The 24,707-nt window shown below is 36.9% G+C and overlaps 2 protein-coding genes across 2 annotated transcripts; both read right to left on the minus strand.

The window, feature by feature from the left end:
- Positions 1–4,063: 4,063 nt before the first annotated feature.
- LOC133828923 (uncharacterized) lies at positions 4,064–5,961 on the minus strand. The gene is made up of 2 exons (XM_062258961.1): positions 5,542–5,961; positions 4,064–4,133 (listed from the first exon to the last, which is right to left on the minus strand). The coding sequence occupies exons 1-2, from the start codon at positions 5,936–5,938 to the stop codon at positions 4,105–4,107; spliced, it is 426 nt and encodes a 141-aa protein (XP_062114945.1). The 5' UTR covers positions 5,939–5,961; the 3' UTR covers positions 4,064–4,104.
- Positions 5,962–23,496: 17,535 nt separating this feature from the next.
- On the minus strand, positions 23,497–23,970 carry LOC133832075 (uncharacterized). The gene has a single exon (XM_062262463.1). It carries the CDS (start codon positions 23,968–23,970, stop codon positions 23,497–23,499), a length of 474 nt encoding a protein of 157 aa, XP_062118447.1.
- Between the last annotated feature and the right edge of the window lie 737 nt (positions 23,971–24,707).

Consider the following 24,707-nt stretch of genomic DNA (forward strand, 5'->3'; position numbering starts at 1 on the left):
CAAAGAAGTAAAGTTATACTTACAATAGGGACAATGTCAAAAATCAGAAGGTAAAACATGAGTGAAGATGTTATTGCATGCCTCTCATGTGCCAATGTAGTAAAGACATGATTCTTAATCATATATCTTTCTTATAATATTATTATCCTAATTAATTTAGATCTTTGCTTTGATATGACTAAGCTAGTAGTTTGAATGCAATTGAACCTAAATGAATAGGCTTTTGATTAAGTATAAACCTTAAACTAAATAATAAGGATACATAATGAAAATTTAATGAGACATGATTCAAATTAGAACACTTTTATGGTTGATAAAAAAATTCTCAAACAAAAAGAAATTTCAAACAACTTCGTTTTTGTCTCCTTTCATTTCTACTAGTTTTTTCAAAGACAAAACAATATTTTTATGATTGAAACACACACAAAGTAACAAGAGAAGAGCAGCAAGAACATATCCTCAAAAAAGGAACAAAAATAAGAGCTTGATACATAATCTAAAGTTTAAAAGACAAAAAAAGAGCTACTAGTCCAAATCATATTATAATAATCATATCTAACAATCCAAAAATCATATCAAAAAGTTTCCTTTCATTATAAATAAAAACATTATAACATTTAACTTAATAAAAAGAAACTCCAAACAAATACCCCTATTTCCAAAAACCCATTAATCTAACTTTCTCATTGCTTAGGTTCGTTCCTTGTATTTATTAGCAGCAAAAAAGGATGAGACAATGTTAAAAACAACCATTGACATTCTAAAATTTAATCTCACTTATAATTCTCACTTAGAAATATTGAAATCGTCTCAAATCAGCCAAGATATTTGGGAATCATAAGCTAATTTAATCATGAGAAGAAGAAACGCCTGCAATCACATTAAGATCCATGGAGCCTTTGCACAGTCACCAACACTTGTTTATGAATAAAGAGAGAGAACAGACAAAAATTTCCATCAAACTAAGAAAGTATCTTATCCCTACAAAAGCAGGGGAGAAAAGGATAACCCTAATAACCATTCCAGAAAAAAAAAGAGACTAAAGGAAAACAACACTTAAAACAGCCATAATTCTAAAGTTATCCATCACTAAACCCTATTAAAAAAACAAAAGTATTGCTAAAATAAAAAAAAAAGGCCAGTAACAACCTATAAAACAAAATCAAGTAATATCAATTAACCAAATTTCAAACCATACAAGTAACTAAGAAGAAAATTACAATAGCTTTGATTATACATTTCATAGTGCACAATAATTATGCCAAACTTCTACAATTTATATGCACACAAACCCAAGAGCAAACTAGTGTTGTCCTTCCCCGCGACACCACAAGCACCTAGATGAAGTCCCCCTCGTCACACCAAAATGTTAATTTTCAGTAGGGTAAAAATAGATATTCTTAAATCTAAAACAACACTCTTAGTAATTTTTTACAAAGTAATAATCCAACAAAGTACCAAATTATATATGCCACATAGTAATTATAAAAATAACATCATTTTACTATGTGACATCTAAAAAACGATACTTATAATTATATTTATCTTTACCTAAAAATTTACTATTATAAAACTCATATTTAGTACAAATGAATCACATGAAGAAAAAAACTAACTTTAAATATGTGGAAATGGAACTGCTCTCCAATTATGCTAACTTGCCCTAAAAATGTTGCTGCAGCTATAATTTGAAGTGGGGATTATCTAAATATGAAACCTTTGGGTTTTGGTTAAGAGAAGAGAAGATGAAAATTTATTTAATAGAATCGATACTACACACTAGGTGTAGGTCTCAATCAATTGAAATTCTATTCCAACTTATAATCAAGTAAATGAATGGCTGAAAAGAGTTCCAAGCATATACATTAGATATTTATACACATGATTATTATGATTCAATAGGTCATACTGTGTCCGACTCTAAGATGGGTCTCTTTGAAAATAGTGTTTATGAAAACATAGATGGGGATTCGAATCACGACAGCGAACAACCAAATCGAATAGATGCGACAGAAGTTTCTTAAAAGGATAAGACACTAAGAAAAAGACAAGCTAAAGATAAATAAAGATAAAGCAGTGAAATATTATAGCTTCAAAGTTACTAAAATCAATTTGATGATGATAAATTCATTCAATCAAATATGTAATGGCACACAACAATGAATCAAACACTAACAAGCTCGTGGGATGTGTGTTTTTCTAAGTTAATTGCTATACAGAATAAACCCTTTTCTTTTCCAATATGGAACCTTTTTTTTGTTAAAGTCAAACCAAACTTTCTATGCATGTACATGATATACAACAAGATACCTCAAAGCTACTTCCTCTGGACATGTTTTGCAGCCAAATTAATTTTCATCAAATAATAATTGATTCTCATACATTTTAACTATTTTAACTAACTGCAGAAATATCACCTGCGCATTTGACAATACCTTAAAACCTGCTCCTTGGATCACTTCATACCTTAACTAGGGTTAAAAGAGGCCTAACAAATAGAAGAGGTTCTAGACTTCAACTATGAAACATTACATAGCAACACTGACAAAGATAGAGAACTAGGGTAACCAAGTTAGCAAAAAGACCCAGTAATGTTTTGCTTAACAAAACTACTATAAACATTACTCCATTTAGATAATGGCCAAAAACAGAACCATTGTACTTTTGAGGTAATTTTATTCTCATTGAATGTACCTGGATATTTCTGCATCAAACACCCTAAAGAGAAGCCACTCCAAACAGTGAGAAAAATGAGGCTTCTCTGTTGATAACGGAGCCAGCCTCGAAGCTTCTTCGCGTTTGTCCCTCTGAATACAAAATCAGAATTAAGTACAATATCTTCAAGAAAGATCAGGAATAACAACAAACAAAATTAAAAAGCTGCAAAGCCAACATAATATAATTTTGGTAACCAGAGGCAATTCATAGACACTTATGCAATAACGCCCCAAACTAAACACATATGCTTGAACCTAATCTAACAAAGGGCTTCAAGTCATATTCCAACCTTGTGGGCTAGTATTTAAGCGCACGAGCTGACATCTTCTTTTCAAATTTCAATAGAAGGTTAACAATATTATATATAGTACAAGAGAATTCCCTAATTGGACAGTAAAAGAAACATTGGACCTTCACTTTCATATAAAGGAAAGAGAAAATAGTACCTGAAGAAGATGCCTTAAAAGGCAATAAAAATAATTTCATAACTTACAAAACCTTATTATGTTTCTTTTTAAAAAGAAAAATGATTTTCCATTAAAAATAAAATAAAATAATACTTGAATGAATACAGAAGCCAACAATTTAGTAGCTAGTGACCTCACCTTGAAAGGAACTAAAATTGCACACTAAGGGAAGGGGGAAATTGAAAAATAAGGAAAAAAAATGCTAACAAAGAAGATAAGCTTTTATTATATGCAAAACATGTGGCTTCTAGCACCAAAGAATACGTACCTGTAAGAAATCCTCCTGATTAAAAGGGTCAGCACCCAAAGAAGGATACCAAACCTGTAAAAATAAACTTCCAACCAGAATAAATATCAGACAAGTAAAAGAAACAGAATTAAAGCAGAAACTCATTAAGCAAAAAAGATTTTGCAAAATATCAGAGATAAGATATTGAACTTGATGACTCATTACCTGCATCCCTCTATGTCCATAATCAAACCAAGATACTTCCTCAATTAAATTAGTTTTGTCCTCTGATCAACTCCAAGTAACCCAAAATAATTCAACAGAATCAGTTAGTTCCCTTTCACGCCCATCATCCAAATCAAGAAGAGAAAGCTCACCAAATCACAATGAATAGATAGTAAGTGGCATAAAATAAGACAATCACATAGTATTACCCACCCCCACCCCCACCCCCACCCCCATGCCACACACACATCACACATACTGCAAAATGTGGATACAACTAATCCTCATGTTCACCCAAAATAATTCAAGAAATTATTAATTAATTTGAAATTGATCCAGTTCTCTATCAATTTCATGTAAAGAGCTGTAGCTAGAATTTACAAGATAACAATTAAATGTGTGTGCAATGCAATTTACTAACCTCTATATGTTCCAATTATATTCCATGCAGAAAATGGACCCAAGTCACTTTCTTTTTTTCCTCTGAATAACCACTGCAAGAGGCAAATAAGGTGAATTCAGCAAATTCACTCAAATTTCCATCCATATTTTAAACGCATATTTCTGAAAAAAAAAAAGAAAGAAAGAAAGGAATTTTCTCCCTCCTTTTCCTGCCAGAAACTATTTCAAAGGAAATTTTACATTTGCATACTTACCAAAAGGAAAGGGAAAGGGAAATGAGAGCAGCTAAATTTCTAAAAGGAAGTTCATTAAATTAAAACTGGCTTTCACATGACAGATACATTTCTTAAAAAAAATATTGCTTTTAGTTGTCTTCTTGCATAAAATGAAAGGTTCAATTTATTAACTTCTGTATTGTCTACTCCAATTTATGTACCAAGAACAAAACTCAATGTGAATAAATACGAGCTACTTTCAATAAGACTACATGGCAAAGCCAGAAAAACACATCAATGACAAAGCTAATGAACCTCCTCTTTCTTCTACGGTTTTGTGCAACAGAGATGAGTATGTTATTAACTAATTTTTCTGATAAAACTTATAGCTTTTAGTAAAATACTCTAGCACCTCAGAGTTCTTGCAATTTGTATTTCAATAATATCTCATTCTCCTCCTACTCTCCTCATTGCAGCAGAGTTATAACTTAATAAAAAGCTAAAGCAACTTTGGAGTAAAAACAAATACAGATTGCCCCCAGTCATAACTTTCTAAAACGTATAAATAATTTCACTGAAATATAATCTCTAATCTCTTAGTGTGTACACTGACTAAGAGAAACATTGAACAAAACTAATAGCCACTACCCAATTCAAATTGTAATCTTTATAGCTGATCAAACTATTCATAAACTTTTTTTTAAAATAAAATTAAGGCAATAATCTCAATACCAACCTCATCGCCCCAAGAACGAGCTCTCTCTCGCAAGGGTCTGACACTAGCCACCGGCTGCAAAAGCAGTAATGCAAGCCAAAATCCAAAGACAACCCAATTCAATAAACCTAATCTCCTCTTGGAAAAGCACCCAAAACCCAAATTTCTCTTAGCCACCATATCAGAATCCGGGTATCCCATCCCCCCCCCCCTAAAAAAAAAATCAAACCCAGGACAGTTTGACCTCGAAGCTTAGTCGTTGCAATCGAAAACGAATAATCAAAGACAATAGGAAGAAACCCATTAGAGTAGAAAGCTAAGGTTTAAGATACATGGAAAGGAAAGGAAGATTGAAGCCAAATAGGTTCAGCCAAACAATAACCAAATACACCCATAGAAGCCATCACCCATAAAAAGGAAACGAAAAGGAAGTATGTATAAACCCATCAGTTATTTTAGCTTTATTTAATAAATTAAAAATTCCCAACACTCATCAGTTGGAAACGAAAAGGAAGTATGTACAAACATATACATATAAATATATATATATAAAGAAATAAAGTAACTTACAGTGAAAAAGATGCTTAGCGAGAGTTTCATGGGGCATAAACTCAGCCACGAGTAACCTCTCATCTCCTTCACAGCAACACCCAATCAGAGAAAGAGCTCCACTCTGGAGCGTGACTTCGTGAGGCAGAGAAGCTCCACTCTGGAGCGTGACTTCGTGAGGTGGAGAAAGAGCTCCACTCTGGAGCGTGTCTTCGTGAGGCAGAGATGAGTTGAGAAGACTTCGTGAGGCGGAGAGACGAGACGAGAGTGAGAGATGGAGGCTGAGAGAAATTTTTTTGGGTAACTTAGGCATTAAAATTTGGCAGATGAGACCAAAAAAGAAATTTTCATTTGGCGCCTGAGGTTTTTTCATATGGCGCCAAAATAATACATTCCGTGTGTTTTTATCACCCACCATTAATAGCACTTTTCAATATAAGTTATTTTTTAATGTAATATATACTCAAAATTGTTGTAGTCTCTATCCGCGAAGCGGCGATGGCGACTTTGGTGGTCTCGAACTCTTGTAGCTTGGGACAGGCCTCTTTCAGCTCGGCCTGCGCGGCCGCCAGGGCATCCTTAGCCGTCTGCAAGGAGGTCTGGTGGTTGGCCACAACCGCCTGGTGCTCGCTCCTCATCTCCTCGAGCTGGGCCTTGGTCCTGGCTATGCTCCGATGAAGGGCAACGACGCTCTGCGAAAACGGAGAGGCACATGCCTTAGAAAAAAAAAAGAGGGGGAGAAAGGAAAAACAGGGCAAGGCATGATAATCAAAAACCATAAAAGGGTGGGTTCAACTTACCATTAGGACCATGCCCAATGAAGACTCTAGCACGCCCACCGGGCTCCTGGTTTTGATGGCCTTGAGCTTCTTCTCGTTGAATTTGTAGATGTGGCTAACGGCGTAGTTCGCCGACTCATACACCATCCCCCGGACGGCCTCTGGAATCTTCTCCAGGTCCTGGGGTTCAACCGGGATGCGCACCTCGGAGGTTGAGATTGCTGAAGTCCCGAGCTCCGCCCCTGTGTCCCGGAAGAAGGCCGGAGCTCGTGGAGGGGGTGGGGGCATGCTGCTTCCCCCTGCAGCAGAAGGAACAGTTTCCACGATTTGGGCGGCTGGGGTCTGCTCTTTCTCCTTTGCGGGAGACTTGGTTGGGGTCCAGGCGGTTTTCTTTGAAGTCCGAAGCTTCTTCATTTTGGGCCCAGAGGCCTCGGTTGAGGGATTCCCCCCGGCGAACGCAGCTCGCAGACTCCCCACGGGCTGAGACATCTCCTCTGTCAAAACAAAGATACGGTTAGTACATAAGTTAGCAGCCATTCAAAGACAAAAACAAAGGGGGAAATGAGAAATTCAAGTATATATATATACTAAAAGGGATCCTACCCCCCGAGCTAGAAGAAGAACCTATGGTTACAACCATCGGCCCCGGAGCTCCTGCGGGAGAATCTAAGTCGATTATTTCCTGGGCTGGTGCAAGTTCTAGATCCGACACTGGTTCCGGGCTAGATTCTTCTACATATTGCCTAAGTCCCAGAGCTACGGCACCCCTCCGGAGTGATGGCCATGACTGAAGGTTGGTTCCATACTCCTCAAATAGGATCGACCTAAAGGCTAGGGTGTTATCTACGACTACGGTACCCCTAGGGCGGCTATCTTGGTAATCCAGCACGAGTTGGTCGACACAGTGAAGCAGGGTTGTATCCAGGTTCGGATCACTTCGGTGACGTTGGACGAGCTGTCTGGGATTGAACCTAGATAGCCGGGGATCGGCAATGGCCCTATCTAAATTCCTAAACATGTAAGGGTTACCTTGGCTAGAAGGACCCGCAGCTGCTCCAGACCGGATCCTCTCCTCGTCCGTTCTCTGGGCGACCTCCAACGCTCGCTTCCTGTTCCTCACGAGGGGAACCTCGTCCTCCTCATCTTTGTCCCCCGCGACCCTCTCCACGATGGTAGGCCTAGTATCGCGAGCTGGGGGAAGCGTCCGGGTCCTCCTCAGGTTGAGAGTCTGATTTGGGAAGATCAGCTTACAGGCCACCATCGTCTCGTCTGTCACGAGCACACAGTAATCCTTTTCACTGGGGGGCAAGCCCGCCAGTGTCTCATACTGGGCCCCGAGGGTCACAGATTTCTCTGTCCTCGCGAATATAGCTGCAGAATTATCCTAAGTCAGAAGCGGATAAAAGGGGAGCTAAATGATACTTAACCTATGAGCTAAGGTTGAAAAACACTTACGAGGACGATTGAAGTAGTGGAGCTCGCAGTTTCAGAACCCCGTCGACATAAAGAATTGATCTTTGAAGTCGTTGGGGTGGCTGGGCAGCTCAATGATTGCAGCCGTGTTGGGGAACCGGGTTAAGTAATAAAACCCATCGCCTCGCCCCCGCTGCTCCGGGCTAGCCTTGAGGCAGAAAAAGTACAAAATGTCTGCAGGAGTGGGGACCTCCTTATCCTGTTTCAAGAATAAATATCTTAACCCCGCCAACAAGCGGTAAGAGTTGGGGGGGAGCTGGAATGGGGCCAACCTCACATAATTGAGGAAGTCAGTGAAATACTGATCCAGCGGGAGGAAGGCCCCCGCCTTAAAATGCTCGTCGCTCCAGGTCGAGAATGCCTCGTCAAGCGGCGCGCAGCTCCGCTCGCCCTCTGCGGGAGGTCGGGCAATCACGGATCCTCTCCCCAGCCCGATGTTATGGGAGAGGAATATTTTGTTGACCCTCTCCTGGTCAGTGATCTTTGAAACAATCCTCTCCGCCTCAAAGAACGTGTTGGGAGCCACCTCGAGCTCCTGTTCCACTGCTGGCTCGAAGTTGGGGATCGGGGATTCGGCCATCACCTCCTTTTCTTTGTCTTGTCGGGAGGACGAGCTGCCTACAGGCTTCTTGGGAGAATTCTTCTTGGGTCCTATCTGGTCGCCTAGTGAACAAAAAGAAGAAATTTTAGAGGAAGGCGACTTAAAAATGGAGAACAATCTGTTTCCTTGACACGAGCTGAGGTAAGCCCAACTCGTGGAGAGTGAGACCACGCGGTTCTATGAACACGTGCCTGTGCTCCCAACAGATCCCCGATTACTCAGAATTCGCGTGTCAAGAGGGTCAGGTTAGAATTTTTCCTTGGAGGGAAAGTTCCAATAGGCACTAAAGGAAAAACCGCCTGTGAAGCGTGTCCCCTAAGCTACTCGATTTTGCACCCAAAATACTGGATATTTTGAACTAATATCCCAAAAATCCTACCCAGAAATTTTCCCCAGAAAATGCATCCTGTAAACCATGCTCCTAAACAGTTTTCTACTACAAACAATACCCTAACCTAAAAGGCTTTCACCCTTCATTCCCACAAAACCCAGCAAACCCTTGCATGCGGCTACAGTAAATATTTACCTAAGCTACAGTGAAAAATAATTTCAAAACATGCACAGTCAAGAGACTTACAGAGTGTTTGGCTGAGAAGTGGATGAAGGAATTGCCTGGGTTGGGGCTTCGTCGGAATGGGTGATTCCAAAGCTTCGAAGGAGCCCTTGCGCCTGAGTTTCTGGAACGCCGAAGATGGTAATTGGAAAGAGAAAAAAGGGGGGATTTTTGAGAGCAAGAAGAAGAGGAAAATTTCTGCGAAATTTCAAATGAATGGGTGGCCCATGCGTAAGGTGGTCACCCCTTTTATATGCGTGAAGGGTCACGTGAAGAGGGCCGTTGGATTGCCCTGATGTGGGATCCAAGGCCCTCCACTCGAAAGATGAAACGACAGCTGGACATAGGCTAGGCCATTAAATGCGGTTATCGGAAGACGTACCGTCACCAACCACGATGTTCCACGTATTCGGCGCCTGCGTAGAATCGTTATGCCTGAATCGTTGCTTGAATCCGAGTCCTAAAACTCGAGTTTCCTTTGAAAATGTGATCGGATGTCGAAACGAGAACGAGAGGATGAGAGAACGTTCTGAATGTTCTTTTATTATTCTGACAGGTTACTTCAAGCTTAAGTAACCTCGAGCAAATCCTAATGCTCGGGGTCCCAAAAACGTCCCCGGGGTAAAACAGTCAAAATTCCCATAATTTCCCCATGATCTCACTAAGTCCCAATTTATCATCAAATAATTATTCCCATTACCCAATATCCTGGTAATGTGCTAAATATCCCTTGACTCACTCCGAGTCAAGTATGAATCCCGTTTTGACTTTCCCGTTGGCTTGCCTCCTAGGATCGTCTCGTGCTAAGTAACCCTAGCATAATCAAATAATAATGAAGTACCACACACATACCACATATACGCCAAATATACCCATAACGGGCCAAATTATGAAAATTATCCAATTAAACAGAAATGGGTCCACATGCATATTTAATACACCTAAACATGCATATCAAGTCACATTATAATATTATTCACATAATCACATAATGATACACATAAATATCATATAATCATATAATTCCATAATTAGCCATCTTGGCCCCCTAATCAAGGCCCTAAGCCTTATTAGGAAATTTGGGTCATTACGTGTACACTCGTCACTAAAGACAAGCTCCACTCAGGGTATGGTGACTATTTATGTGGATATGTGTTTAACTACTTAAATAAGATATAAATGCTTTACCTGCATGCCTTATTAGGAAGCATGAGATTCTGATAGGGCCTAGCCCTTGACTATTGATATGATTATGTGATTACCTACTTAGTTGATTTATGAATGTGTTATTTGCATGCTAGAGTAAAGAGCATGATATTTTGTTGGCAAGAGAAGGGCTTATTGATTGATGCATGAATTTTATGGGCATGTATATTAGCACTACAGTGGTATGTGAAGGTGGTTCTGTGTGATTTTTTCCCATGGGGAAGGTTCCTAGATGTACTCATCATGCTTAATGGGTCAAGTTATTAACTATAGACTAATCAAAGGTTATGTACCCAAGGCAATTAATGGGACCCAGTGGTGGTTATATTGAGGCTGGGAATTACAGCCAGGACCTGAGCCCTCCGCCTGCCTCTCAGAATTGGCTACACATGTTTACAGATATGCAATTAAGATTGCAGAGGCAAGAGGAAGAGATTAGGTGTTTAAAACAATAGGTTCTGGAACACCTCTTCCTTTGCTATTCCAGGAGTGGCACCAGTTATGGCTCAGCCTAAGGTTGAGAACAGATGAGAATTTCTATGTGAAATATTTCAGGAATATTACCCTCCCATTTTTTAGGGAGGCCTAGATCCATTAGAGTTGAATAATGGATGGGCATGATCAGTTCCATCCTCGATAGTATGAGGGTGGTGGGTCACGATAGGGTGATCTATGCTACATATATGTTGCAGGGAGATGCCCAGACGTGGTGGGAAGTGGTATCCCAGACACGAGATACAACTGCAATGAACTGGAAAGAATTTAGGCATTTGTTTAATGAAAGATATTACTATGGTGCAGTTAAGACTGCTAAGACAAATGAATTTTTGAATCTGGTTCATGGAAACATGACAGTAATAGAGTATGTTACCGAATTCGATGGGTTGGCCAAGTTTGCCTTTGATATGATACCCACGGATATGGCTCGGAAGGAGCAATTTATCCAAGGATTGAATTCTGGGAAAGCTCAGGGCTTTAGAATTGCCCCAGGACATGAGATCTCTACTTATGCTCAGGTGGTAGAGAGGGCCCTTATTGTAGAGGGTACGGGGAATGAGATACGGAGGAAACGTGCAGGAGAGCATGGAGCTCAAGCAGGGATACCTCCGTTTATTGGATTAGGCAGGGGTAGCGGTCCTAGTTATTAGAAAAGAGAAGTTGACAATATTTTCAGTACTCCTGGAATAAAAAAGGGGTACCGAAATGTTCAGATAGGTCATCAAGGCGAGGATGGGGATCGGAAAATCTACCCGGAATGCACTCAGTGTGGGAGGCACCATTTGGGAGATTGTCGAGCAACGACATGTTTCTTATGTTGGATGGTTGGGCACTTCAAGAGGATTGCCTAGGACTGAGGAAGGACGAACCAAAGGAGGCTCGACTTCAGTTTGAGTGTTCGCTCTAACACAGTCAGAGTCAGAGACTGAGACTAAGGCTTGTCCCTCACTAGTGGTAGGTCAACTTCTTGGTTTTGATCCTTGTATTATGCTGATTGGTTTTGGTGCCATGTTCCTTGTATTGTTGCATCTAGAGAGGCATAGATTTGATATGCATATTATGTGGTTATGATATGATGATAATTTGGTACCCTATTGGTAATTTTAACAGATGAGTTAGATTATTGTGGGAAGGGACTCATCAGTTGACTTGATAGAGTTTGTTATCACCGGCTTGTTAGGGTTTTATGCCCTAATTAAAAACCAATTTTTTTGTGATCTCATTTATTATAAATAAAATAATAGAAATCATTTTTTTGACTTGGTCAATCACTTTACTCACATGTTTTATTTTCATGATTATTTGTTTAATATAAACTTCTATTTAATCACGTGCATATAGCTAATCGTATTTACAGTGACGTAATCACAGTGGAATATAAATATGATTATATGTTCAAAATAAGTTAGTCCTAAGATTAGTCAGTGCACAGGATTTACACTGACTTGCCAATCTACGATATGATCTACTTACACATTGTAGTGTTATGTTCTTTCCAGAATGTTAGCAAAGTAGATAAGATCAGATGTATTTGTTACATCAGACAGGATCGATATTGACAATTGATAAGATAAGTAAACATACCATTATTATCTATTCTAGTCATATCATATAGCTGATCATAGGTCAATTCAATCTCAATTCTGAGTGGTTAGTATTCTAACTGATTGTATTATTTGAGTTCTTTGACTTGTTCGTTACCAGCTTACCCTACAGACTAGCCCATACTTACATCTTGGGAACTCGGTAGTATAATCGAGTGGGAGTGTTAATCATAGATATGAACATCTATAGCTTCTGATGAAGAAGTGAAATGATGGTTTCCTTTTAGTTTAGTTCAAGGTGTTAAATGATAGAGATCTCATTTCAGTAATTAAATTAGTTTACTGAAATATCATTTACAAGGAACTAAGTGTTCTAAGGATAAAATACAATCAGGGGTAAAACGGTATTTTAGTCCCATCTCATTGTAGACCATCTATAGAGGATTGAGTGACAATTGTGGTTGTAACAATGGATAATTTATAGCGTATCTATATTTGTTATAGAGCGTTCTATGAATTCAAGAGTGCAATTCTGAGTCTATAGTGGAGTCACGAGGAATTAATAAGTTAGAAAATTTATTTGTTAGATTTATGATAACTTATTGGAGCTTGATTTCATAGGCCCATGGTCCCCATTGTACCTTGGATAAAATCATCTAGATAGTCTCAATTAATTGATTTAATTATCAATTAGACTTATCAAAGTTGACCATGTCAATTTTGGATAGTTTCACAGAGTTATGTAATTTTGAGAAGAAAAGATAAATTAGGGCATATTTATTAATTAAGATAAATTGGTATCTAAATTAATAAATAAGTTTAAATCAAGGTTCAAATTATAAATAATTAATTTTATAAGGGATTTAAATAATTATTTAATTAATTAAATCAATAGAAAATAATACAGGCCTTGATTTTAAGTCCAATGGGCTTATAATCAAATGAGAATTTTCACGGGCCTACAGCCCATGATAATTTCAACCTAGGGCTTCAAATTGGCTATTATTTTATTAATTTTTTAAATAAATTAAATGGCCTAATTGAGTCTATAAAAGGAGTGCTTAGAGAGAAATCAAAATAGAAGTTTCAGAAGTTCATAAGTTCAGAAGTAAGATTTTCTGATAGTTTTAGATTCTCTCTAAACACAAGTCCTTTTCTAAGCCTCTTTGTTATTTTCTCTTCTTCTCTCTGTATCTATCTCATGTGTAGAGAATTGCCCACTCTAGTCTAGGTGATTCTAAGGATACTTTGGAAGACTGTGAAGAAAATTGAAGATCAGTTCAGTTTCTTGATAATACTCAGTGACAAATAAGATACAAGGGTTAGAGAAACTGAAGGAAGGACTCAATAATTTCGTTGCGTATATTGTAAGTATTCTTATTGTTGTTTCTCTTTGAATTCAATTTTAGAAACATGTTCTAGGTTATCTCATATTATTTTGTTTAATATTAGATCTACATGAAAACAAATAAAGATCCTATATAAAGTTTCCCAACACGACTTTGATATGATTTTGGATATGGATTGGTTAGCCAAGTATGGGGCAATGATAGATTGTAAGGAAATGATGGTAACCCTTGGGCTTGAGGGTGAGAAACCCTTCTATTTGTTGGCACTGTGCATGGACCCTATATACTTATGACATTTGTACTTAGAGCTAGAGACCTATTGCAGGAGGATGCATAGGACTCTTAGCTAATGTGGTGGATACCACTTAGGTCGTGCCAGTGGGACCAGGACAGACTGGATTAGTCTGTGAGTTTCTGGATGTGTTTCCAGGGGTTTTTCAGGGTTACCTCTATACCAAGAGATAGATTGGTGATTTTGTTGGTGCCAGGGACGGAATCAATGTCTAGGGCACGACATTGAACGACTTCAGTAGAGCTGTAGGAACTGAAGGTTCAGTTATTGAGTAAGACCATATTCTCCAAGATGGATCTTCGATCTGGTTATTACATCAAGGAGAAGGGTATGCAGAAGACTGTTTTTCATACCAGTTTTGGGTATTATGAGTTTTAGTCATGTCTTCTAGATTGTTTAATGTCTCAGTGGCATTTATAAATAGATAAAAATGTGTTCAAAGATTATTTGAATTGGTTTGTGATCGTCTTTAACGATGATATTGAGTATACTCTCAGTTAGAGATTGGCCAAGGCCAAGGAACACCTCTGAGGTCAGGAGTTTCCTTGGATTAGCAGAGTATTATATGTGTTTTGTGGAAGAGTTCTCAAGAATTGTTACCTCATTGACAAATAAGGTGATTGCCTATGCATCATGTGAGTTGAAAGATATGACCAGAACTAGAATAGAGTTACTGGTGGGCTAGTTGGCCAACATTATGCTTGAGTTTGCTCTTTTAGAGAGGATTAAAGGAAAACATTTGAGTGACCCACAGATGGGAAGGATTGGAGGGGAATGTTTTCGTTGGATTAGCTAAGGACTATTATAGTGTCAAGTATAAATTTATTGAGGTATTAGGATCGGATTGGTATTCCGATGGACACTAGGATTAAATAGGAGATTCCAGATGAATCTTATTCTACCCCCTTATTCTCTTCATCCAGGCACCATGAAGATGTACCAGGATCTGAAAGCTTTATTTTGGTGGCCTGGGATGGAGAAGGACGTACCTGAGTACGTGGCAAAGTGCCTGATTTGTTAGCAGGTCAAGGTAGAGTATCTATTTATATTCCACTGTGATTACATCACTATAAATATGATTAGCTATATGCTCGGGATTTAATAGAAGTTTATATTAAACAAATAATCATGAAAATATAACATGTGAGCAAAGTGATTGACCAAGTCAAAAAATATTTCTATTCTTTTAATAATAATAAAATGAGATTACAAAGAAATTGAGTTTTAATTAGGGCGTAAAACCTTAACAGGTTCATGGTGGCAAGCTGATCTTGCATCTCTCCCATGACCTCCCTTATCTGCTCAATTTCAGGGTCAGATCCTTCGATATCCACGTGGGGTTCATACCGTCTAGGACCTTTGGCCCTCGGTCCTGGCTGGTCGATGCCCCTTGCAACACCTCCACCAGAAGTTCCTGCATTAGTAACTCCTGTTAAGGTAGTAGCCCCATGTTTTGATCAGGCTAAGAACAATTGTTTTGGGGACTCAATGATGTATATGGTTGGGGACGTAGTTTAACAGATATGGAATCTATACCTTCTTATATATTGAATAATGGTTCCTTATTGGGTTGACTTTTGGAACTGAAAAGGTTATGTGCGCTCACGTCGCAAGCTTGTTGTGACACAACCTTCATTAGTAAAGCCAATGGTACTCTAGGAACAAGATATAGCTAAAAGGGTAAAACAGTAATTTTATTCCCTTTTAATTATAAACCATTAATAGAGGATTAATGTTGTATGTAATGATTATATCAATGGACAATTTATTCTTAATAAAGAACTCAGTAAATATATGTCTATAATTATCAAGAGTTCAATCTCATATTTTTAGTGCAGTAATCATGAGATTAATATATATGATTATTTAATCAAAGAGCTTTGATTAATAATGTAATATTTATTGGAGCTTGATATTATAGGTCCATAGGTCCTCAGGGTGGCTCTATCAACACCATATCAATGTAAGAGTTGATACAAGGGTATAACTGTAATTCAGGAATTTGAGAATAATTTTATTCTTCGGGTCAAGTATACTATTATATGATAATTGAGGTTGAATAATTAATTTAAAATTAATTACTAATTTTTGAAAATATTATTAATGTAAATATGTAAATTTTTAATTTCATATATATATAAATTAATTATTTTATTTGAGTGGGAGAAAATAAAATTGGTAAGTCAAAAATAGTTTTTTATTTATTTAATTTTAAAAGATGATGATAATGATGATCATCAATTTGAATTTTGAATTTAAAATTTAAAATTTGAAATATGATTGTCCTCTTTTCCTTAAAAAGATTAACACCTTATTTTGTGGAAGATTAATTTTAGTTAAATAATTAAATAAAAGAAAAATACAAAATTCCTGCAAAAGAGAATAGCAGTACACGTCTGACACAGTCCAAGGACTTTGCCATGTGTGTACCACATATACAGATATTGTATCTGTGTAGTTTTTATTTTATTTATTTGATTATTCAATAATTTGAAAATAATTTTTTTTCAAATTTGGTAAGTTAGATATTTACCTAAATCAAATCCTGTCATCATTATGATATTTTAATATATTACTATTATTATTGAATAATAAGGTGATAGATAAATCTCTATATATTTGATATAGAAGAAGAAGAGAAAAAACACAGAAAATGATTGAACAATACAACACAATACACAATTCAAAATAGTTCTCAGAGTTTTTGTCAGACAAAACTCTTTTTCTTCTTCTTATTTATTCTAGCCATTCTGAGACCATAATCTAAGTTCTCATGTGTTGAGAAATACTTGTGATTCCTAAAATACAAACCCATGTTCTCTATTTGCCCACACACATCTTGAGATGTAGAGCACACTCAGGAAGATTGTGGTTTGAGTGCTCAAACCTTTGGATAGGAAGATCGATAAAAATACGAAAAGATTCAAGGACACTTGATAGGCTTCTAAAGGTAAAAGTTTATGTTCTTGATTATTTGTGTTTATATATTCTATATAAATATATTGTATATTTATATACATATTTGTTGCATGATTAATAGTATTGTATGATAATGTTTCTTGATTATTTTCTTGGTCATATAAATTGTTTATATGATTAATGAAATATTCTTGATTGTTGTTGTTCAGTTGTTCAATAAACAACAACGGGCCCACCACGCCAATGTCGCTGTGTGCTCTGAATGATTTTCCTACAATTGGTACTAGAGCAGGTCATTAATCTATACATATTATTAATTGTTGTTTGATATTATATGCGATATATGTTTGAATGGATGGATGTTTATTTTCACGATGATAGATTCTTAAGGGTTGTTTATTATGGTGCTTTTGGGTTTAGGAATTGTTCTTAAAATTTCTAGATGAAATGTGTAAGTCAATTTGGGGCATAAGATTTTTGTAATTTTTAAAAAAAAAAATTATGGGTATAAAATTATGTTGTGACGTCGACCCCGACCCCGACCTCGAACTCGACCCGAGCCCGAGCTGCTGCCCAGGTCGCGCCCTTGCGCACCTGCAGGTATACACCGACCAACCTATTGGGGGACTGCCCAATCTTCTCCATGTGTCCAAGCTTAGTGCCACGCCCGATATGTCAATTTTTGGGATAACATTTGTTATTTGCTAAATGTGGTCGATGTCAAATCGATTCTATTATGGTTTATCGATGCTTGCTTTGTAGCACCCACATTATTTTGATATAATATAGCCAATAATCACATGATTGCATTACATTACATATCATACATTATGTATAATTTGAGCATATGCATATTCTTATAAGTGTTTCTATGTATAAGTATAAAAGTTGTGTATATGATGTCTATGTGTATGTTCAATATTATTAACCTTGTGGCGTTTTAGTTGCCTTTTATGGGTGTTTGATGTGCTAAAGATATAAGAAAGTATGAAAAATATGGACAAGGCATGAAATCAAGTGAGAAAAGTGAGACATAGAAGACAAAAGATGTTAAGCGGTGAAAAATAGTACAATGCCGATTACTAGTATTTCGGTGTAAAATTGAGTACTAGTAGATTTACCAAATATAATTGAGGTATGATTAAAGTCTCATTGATGAATTAAAAATGGTTTTAGAACCATTGGATCAAGTCTTTATGGGAGGCATACATAATCAGTGGTGTTGACGTAAAGTCAAAACGAGCTTAGGATAAGTGCGCTACGCTTAATCGGGTAAGCATAACTATTGGGTATGAACTTATATGGACCTAAGGTTTGGTGTGAGTGTTTGACACATAAGGAGAATAGGCCTAGCAGATGATTAAGTCGAAATTATTTAAGAAATAAGGTTTTCATAAGTCAAAAAGTGAAATGATAAGGTGAAATGTGTCAAATTTTGATACAATAAGGCCAAATCATTGAAAATAAAGGATTATCATCAACCTTATCACTTTCCATGACCAAGACTCTGAAAACCAGAGAGAAAAGAAAATCAAAAACATTTCTTGGCTGGCTTGAAGAGATTCTAAGGAGATTCAAGTTAAATCAAAGCCAAAGAAGTGGATTAAGCTTAGTGTTGGCCTTTTTAAGGTAAATTATTGTACTTGGAAGTTAAACCACGTTTTTTAATTTTGCTGAGAGCTTATCTATGGTGTTTTTATTTTTTGTAAGATATTTCTTGGGAGTTTCGAAGTTGTTTGAGGTTTAGAAAAGCTAGAAGAGTTTGTTTTTGCCGAAAAGTTGATCGTTAAGTGAAATTTTGTGTTTTATGAGGTTTTTGTGGTTCTTGGAGTACAAACTGATTTTTGGTTATTTGATTGAGTTTATAAGACGATAGATATGTTTATAAATGTTTGAATAGATGTGGAGACTCATTTAATTTGGGTGATGATCTTGGAAATTAGAATTTATCAAAATCGGTATATGATAACTTTGTGATGAATTATGTTGGTATTTGGGATATGTGGTTATGGCAGGTTAGTTGATGTTGATTACTGATTTATTTTGATATTTAGGGATAGGTAAAATTAAGGGGAAGATCTGTCAAAATTTCTCCATGTGTCTAAGATAAATCTAACACTCGATCTATGTGGTTTAATGCATTTTAGACATGATTTGGATATGAAATTTGATATGATGTTCTACAGATATTTTTAAATGATAGTTCAATGTCTTGCTGCCATCATTATGGTATGAAATTGGATTTCTACAAATTGGATGATAGTAACCTAATTAAGTGTTAAAATTTATCATGGTCATGATTATGATATTATGAGGATTTTGAGATTTTTCTAAAGGATTAAAACAATGAGCTAAGTTTTTATATATGTCATTAGAGATCCTAAGAAAAATCATATGTTTGAAGTGATGTAAAATTCATGCCATTGTCATGATAAGTACATCAACACCTAAGACACCACTTGTTACACGGTGAAATATATTTTGGACACAAGGTAAGTGAAGTACTCAACTGCAACACAAGAATTACATGTTATGTGAAAGTATGCATTATATGAATATTTTGTGAGTAAGTGGTATTAACATACATTGGCACTTCATCATAAATTTGTATGCATGGCATAATAGTGATATGGTGAATTATTGTATGATATAAGACCATGCTTGATATTATGATGATTAATTATGTGATGCTTTAGCAATTTTTATGCAACATAAAAGTAAGTTGTAATAAGAAGTTTAAGTTTAGTGCCACTGTTTTGAAAATGAAAATGATAGTGTAAGTAAGTGTAAACGGAGGCCTATAGTTAGTGGCAGCCCAATAATTTGGGCTAGGTTTTAGTGAACCAATTATAATGTTTTCCATATTCCCGTTTTTATTTCTCCTCCATATGAGTTATTGTTATATGTATTGACACCACAGTGTGTGCCCGCCTTAACTCTTGAGCCCGACAGGGCAACGATGGAATAAAGTTTTTAATGTGCTCTACTATGGTGATGGCTAGCCGGAGGAGTACCCATGGGTTTTTATATTATATGTGTAACAAGCCCTGCAGGCATTGGCCTAATCAAATAGTGTGCATAATATTAAGGGGCCCAAAATTTAAAAAGAAGTTGTGTATGCCCATTGACATTGGGTAATCATTAGCATTGCATGCATTACTTTACTTACTAAGCTTTAGGCTCACAGTTATCTTGTGTTGCAGGTAGAGAAAGAAATGAGTGAATGATAAAGGAGAACTGAACCATGGTCCTCACCCTGATTTGTACATATGAACATATCGAAATTTTGTGGGTTATTTTAGTTTATTAGTGTGTATGTTTGTAATAAAGTGTGAAGTTATGTTTTGAAAACAAATTGGGTTATTTAATACTTATGTATAATATGTTTGAGACACACTTTGTGTTTAATGTAAATAATGCGAAATAAGTTTTCTAAAAAAATATCCAGACTTTCGCTGAAAGTAATTATGATATAGTTTTAAAAAGTAACACCTCAGATATAGTATTAACTAAAATAAGTGAGGGTGTTACATGCGTAGTTTCAATTTTCTTTTGCTCAATATAATAAACTAGATGTTCTTTGGATGCCATGTCGATGCTTATTCGATGACATATGTTTGGATGATGATGTATCGATGCTAAATAGATGCCATTTCGATGTGGAATTGATGGTATCAAATTTATATTTGTTTAAATGTTATTCGATGCCAATTCAATTCTAGTTCGATGGTTTATCGATGTTTCCTTAGTTTCAGTTTTCTTTTGCTATATATAATAAAATCTATGCTATTTCCATTGTATGGCAATGCTTGTTCGATGCCATATGTTTGGATGATGATGTATCAATGCTAAATCGATGCCATTTCAATGCGGATTTGATGACATCAATTTTTTTATCTTTTTAAATACTATTCAATGCCTAATCGATGTTATTTCGACGGACTATCGATAGTTGGTAACATCAGTAATGATGCCAAATCGATGGTATTTCGATGCAAATGCTTAAATATTGAAATTTGTTTATTGCTAATATGCTATATCGATGCCTAATGATGCAATATCGATGAATTGTTGTTTTTTTTGTAATTTGACTTAATTCTCTCTCTTTTTTTTTGGATATTTTGCAGATGCCACCCAAATGTATCCTGGTTCTTGAGATCCCCATAGAGGATCGTTATGTCAGTCGTATCACCTACATGGGTTCTGAGAGGCTAACTAAACTGAAGAAAAGGTTTGCAGAGCATGGATTGTTGGAGAGGGTGAAGGAGTCTGTTTTTGGAACATTGTTCACAGCCCCTGCCTTTTCGTTCTTTGGGGCAATGGTGCACACTATACTTTTGTGGAAGGTCAAGTCTCTACATGACGTTGAGTTACACTTCTTGATGAGCCCAAACTTATGTAAGGTTGGGGTGCACGAGTTTGTCATTATGACTGGGCTGAGTTGCTCCTGTCCACAACTTGCCCCTGACATTCTACCTCACTTGAGGTCCTCCCACCTACTCGATACATATTTTGTTGTGGAACCTGAGAAGGACGTTAGGTTTTTTATGTTGGAAGGAGAATTTACCATGTGTGATGTACCTGATGATTTGTTCAAGTTCAAGTTGGTTTATTTTATGCTGGGGATACTATTGGTCGTCGAGTACAATAATGTTATTTGGCGAGATTCATTGTTCATGGTGGAGGATTTAGAGTATTTTTACAAGTATCCATGGGGATCTCTTTCATTCGATACAATTGTGAAACAATTCAGTAGAGAAATGAAAGCAATTGGTGCTACATTACCAGCCAAGAAGGTGAAGAAGACCACTGAGGGGGAATCTTCTAAGGGTGTTTAGGTGGAGCCAAAGTACACCTCCAAGGGATATTTGCCAGCCTTGCAATACTGAGCTTACGATACCATTCTCGATTTGTAGAAGGAATACACCAAGCCCGTGGATTCAAGTTCCCTAGGATGTTACAATGGGAGAGCACAGGCCAGCCGAAGCATACGCAGTGAAGGATATACTTGCGAGGAAACATGTAAGTTATTTTAAAATAAAAAAATCCAATTTTTTTTGCCTTATATCAATCAACTTCAGGAGTTTTTAACTTTCTTGTTTTGTTTTCATTACAATTATCATGCATTTTTATTCTCAAGCCTCTAGACGAGCGAGAATTCTTCGCAACTATATATGTGAGGATAGAAGGGGATGCTCCTAGGTATGCAATCCTACAGGATATGATCCAGCCTATGCCTGAGGAAGGAAGACCCTTCGATCATGAGGTAGAGGCTACTGCGGTGGCTGAAATAGCAGTGGCATATTTATGGAGGATGCTGCGACGGAGGCTGCTCCTAATACTAGTGCACCTAGTTCTGTTCCTTCTCCTGGGGCTTATGAGGCTATGTTGGGTTAGATGACCAGACTATTTGGTGCAATGGACGAGATTGAGGCCACTCTAGGTACCGTGCTTAAGAATTAGGAAGTTATATTGGAGAAGCTGGCAACACTTGGTGGTATACCTAATCCTGCACCTACTTGGTCAGAGGACGTAGAATATGACATCCTCCCCACATGTTATGAGCCTCTTGTTGGAGAAGCCACACCTCATCAACCATTGCAGACAGTCCTAGGTAATACTAATCTATGAGTTACATTTTTTTTAAAATGAAGTAGATTGTACCCAGTGGAGATCAATCCTTTAAAGGAGTTGGATCAAGATATGTTGTGAGGGCACCCCTGTTTGGTTTCTGAAGTTGAGAGTGGAAAAAGAATGGTTGGCAGAAACTGTAAGTCTTTTATATTCATTGTTAACACATTCATCTCATTTTAACAAAGCTCTATTTCAACGATAATCTATTATTTGCAACACCTTGACGCTACAAATTATCTGCTACAGAGACGTCTTATAGAGTTGCCGAATATGTGCCCTATGAATGTCGCGATCATTGATTCATCATTTACACAGTATATTCCTGCCAGATATGTCGAATTCAAGAAGAGCTCCAAAACATATTGATGGGATGAAGACGTCCTTCAATTCACGAAAGGAGATAAGCAAAAATATAAGAAGCCTTGGGGTGAATGCAACGAGATCTACTTCCACTGGTGCATTAAAGGGAGTCATTGGATCCTTTGTAAGATAAATTTGACAATTGGATGATTACTGTTTTTGACTTAGACCACTCAAACGTTAGCCACGATCAGTTGAATGGTTTGACGGAGCCTTGGGTTAAGATGCTTCCATCTTTACTCAATGCTTATGGAATGTTTAAACGACGCCTTAAGTTGAAAATAGCTAGACCGAAGATTATCGTTCAAGACTTTAATCGAAGGCGCTTGTCGAAGGATAATGTCCCACAGTCTAGATCAAGGTATTAGGTGTACTAACTTTAGTGTTTCATAACCTTGTTTTGCTTTAGTTTTCAATAAACTCATAAGTGCAATCTATTGATTTCAGCGGAGATTGAGGTGTATTCTCCATCAAGCACTTGGAGTATATTCTTGGAGACATTCCCCTGTCATATGCGATTGACGACCACATCCAGCACTTTAGGGATAAATTATGCATAGATATTTTTTATGAGAATGTGTAGCCTTGACTTTTTCTAACTTTTAGAACATTTATTTTGATACAACACTTAAGCACTATTTTAAAAAATAATTCGTTGTCATTTCGATGAAGTTTCCATGGTAAATCGATACATGTTAAGGATCTAAATTTATAAAATTCTAACAAAGTCCTCATAAATTTCAAAGTCTAACAAAATGCTCATAAATTTCAAACTCGAACTTTACAAGTTGCCCTATTATGGCCTCGACCTCCACATGTGATGCATTTGCATTCTACAACCAGTTTTTCTCCATTAGAAGGAAGACGATTCTTCTTTGGCCTACCTTGTTTCTTCTTTGGACGACCAACAAGATATTTGTGTGCAGGTGTTCTCACTTTCATTGTCTTGATGTCATGTGGAACAATCCACTCTTCCGCATTACCACAAGGGTATATAGTTTTTGTATAAGAGGACATCCATGTCTCAAATTTATGGTAATCTGAACACAGAAAATAAAAGGTGACCCCTCTTTTAAGGGATCTAGAAAGTGCATGAACACAAGGAATGCCAATGAGCTGAAACAGACCACATGTGCATGTCTTATTCAGGAGGTCGACTTCACCATTTAACTCACCATCTAACACATGGAACTCATGCCTCCCTATTGCATAAGGGATCAATAATTGAGCTTTCTCAACCATAGCAACCAAATCACTCTCGTATGTTGGTGCAAGAGTTGTAGTAGTCTTCTCGCTTATTCCTCTCCTATCACAGAACTAGGGCTGAAGTGTGAAGGGAGAATATTTGACGAATGTAGTTATCAGACAGCTCCTTGCATCCTGTGTAGAGTCCAAGAACTTTACTTAGCTAGTTAGATAGTAGTAGCAATAGTAATAATTGTAGTATTTTTATGACTGTGGATTTTGGTTCAGACCGGGATTTAATTGGACACTCGTAGTAACACTTGTAAATTTTCTAAGTTTAACCTATAGTTTAAGAATATTAATTTTAACCTAAGTTGATTAATATGACTGATATTGATGGTGATATTTATTATATTATAAGGTTTAGATAGACCCAATAAGATAGTAACGCTTGTCATATGTATGTTTAATGATAATTAAGTATTTTTGAGGAATAAGTTTATTAAGATTAATATTTGAATATCCTAGGGTCTGCCAGCAGCTTTGAAATTGTTAGAGGACTTAGTCAAGGCTGTTTACTCAATTTAAATTAGGCTGAAAATGTGCAATTTCGTGTTTAAATATTCAGCGTATGCCGATATATCGCAGCTATAGGGGGCGATATATCGCAATACGGGGATACGAAAAACACGTAACTTCGCACGACCAACTCGACGAGCCTCTGGCATATTAGCCCAGGCGATATATCGCCTACTAGGGGTGATATATCGACTCCTTTGAATGATTTTTGAATG

The sequence above is a fragment of the Humulus lupulus genome, chromosome 4 (assembly GCF_963169125.1).
Source record: "Humulus lupulus chromosome 4, drHumLupu1.1, whole genome shotgun sequence".
Lineage (NCBI taxonomy): Eukaryota > Viridiplantae > Streptophyta > Magnoliopsida > Rosales > Cannabaceae > Humulus > Humulus lupulus.

Bases quoted from the DNA above. Each gene is read 5' to 3' on its own strand.
- LOC133828923 (XM_062258961.1), bottom strand. From the start codon at position 5,938: ATGGTGGGTGATAAAAACACACGGAATGTATTATTTTGGCGCCATATG. The intron at 4,134-5,541 runs GTAAGTTACTTT...TGCCTCTTGCAG, and splicing joins CGCTAAGCATCTTTTTCACT to TGGTTATTCAGAGGAAAAAA.
- LOC133832075 (XM_062262463.1), bottom strand. From the start codon at position 23,970: ATGGTTGAGAAAGCTCAATTATTGATCCCTTATGCAATAGGGAGGCAT.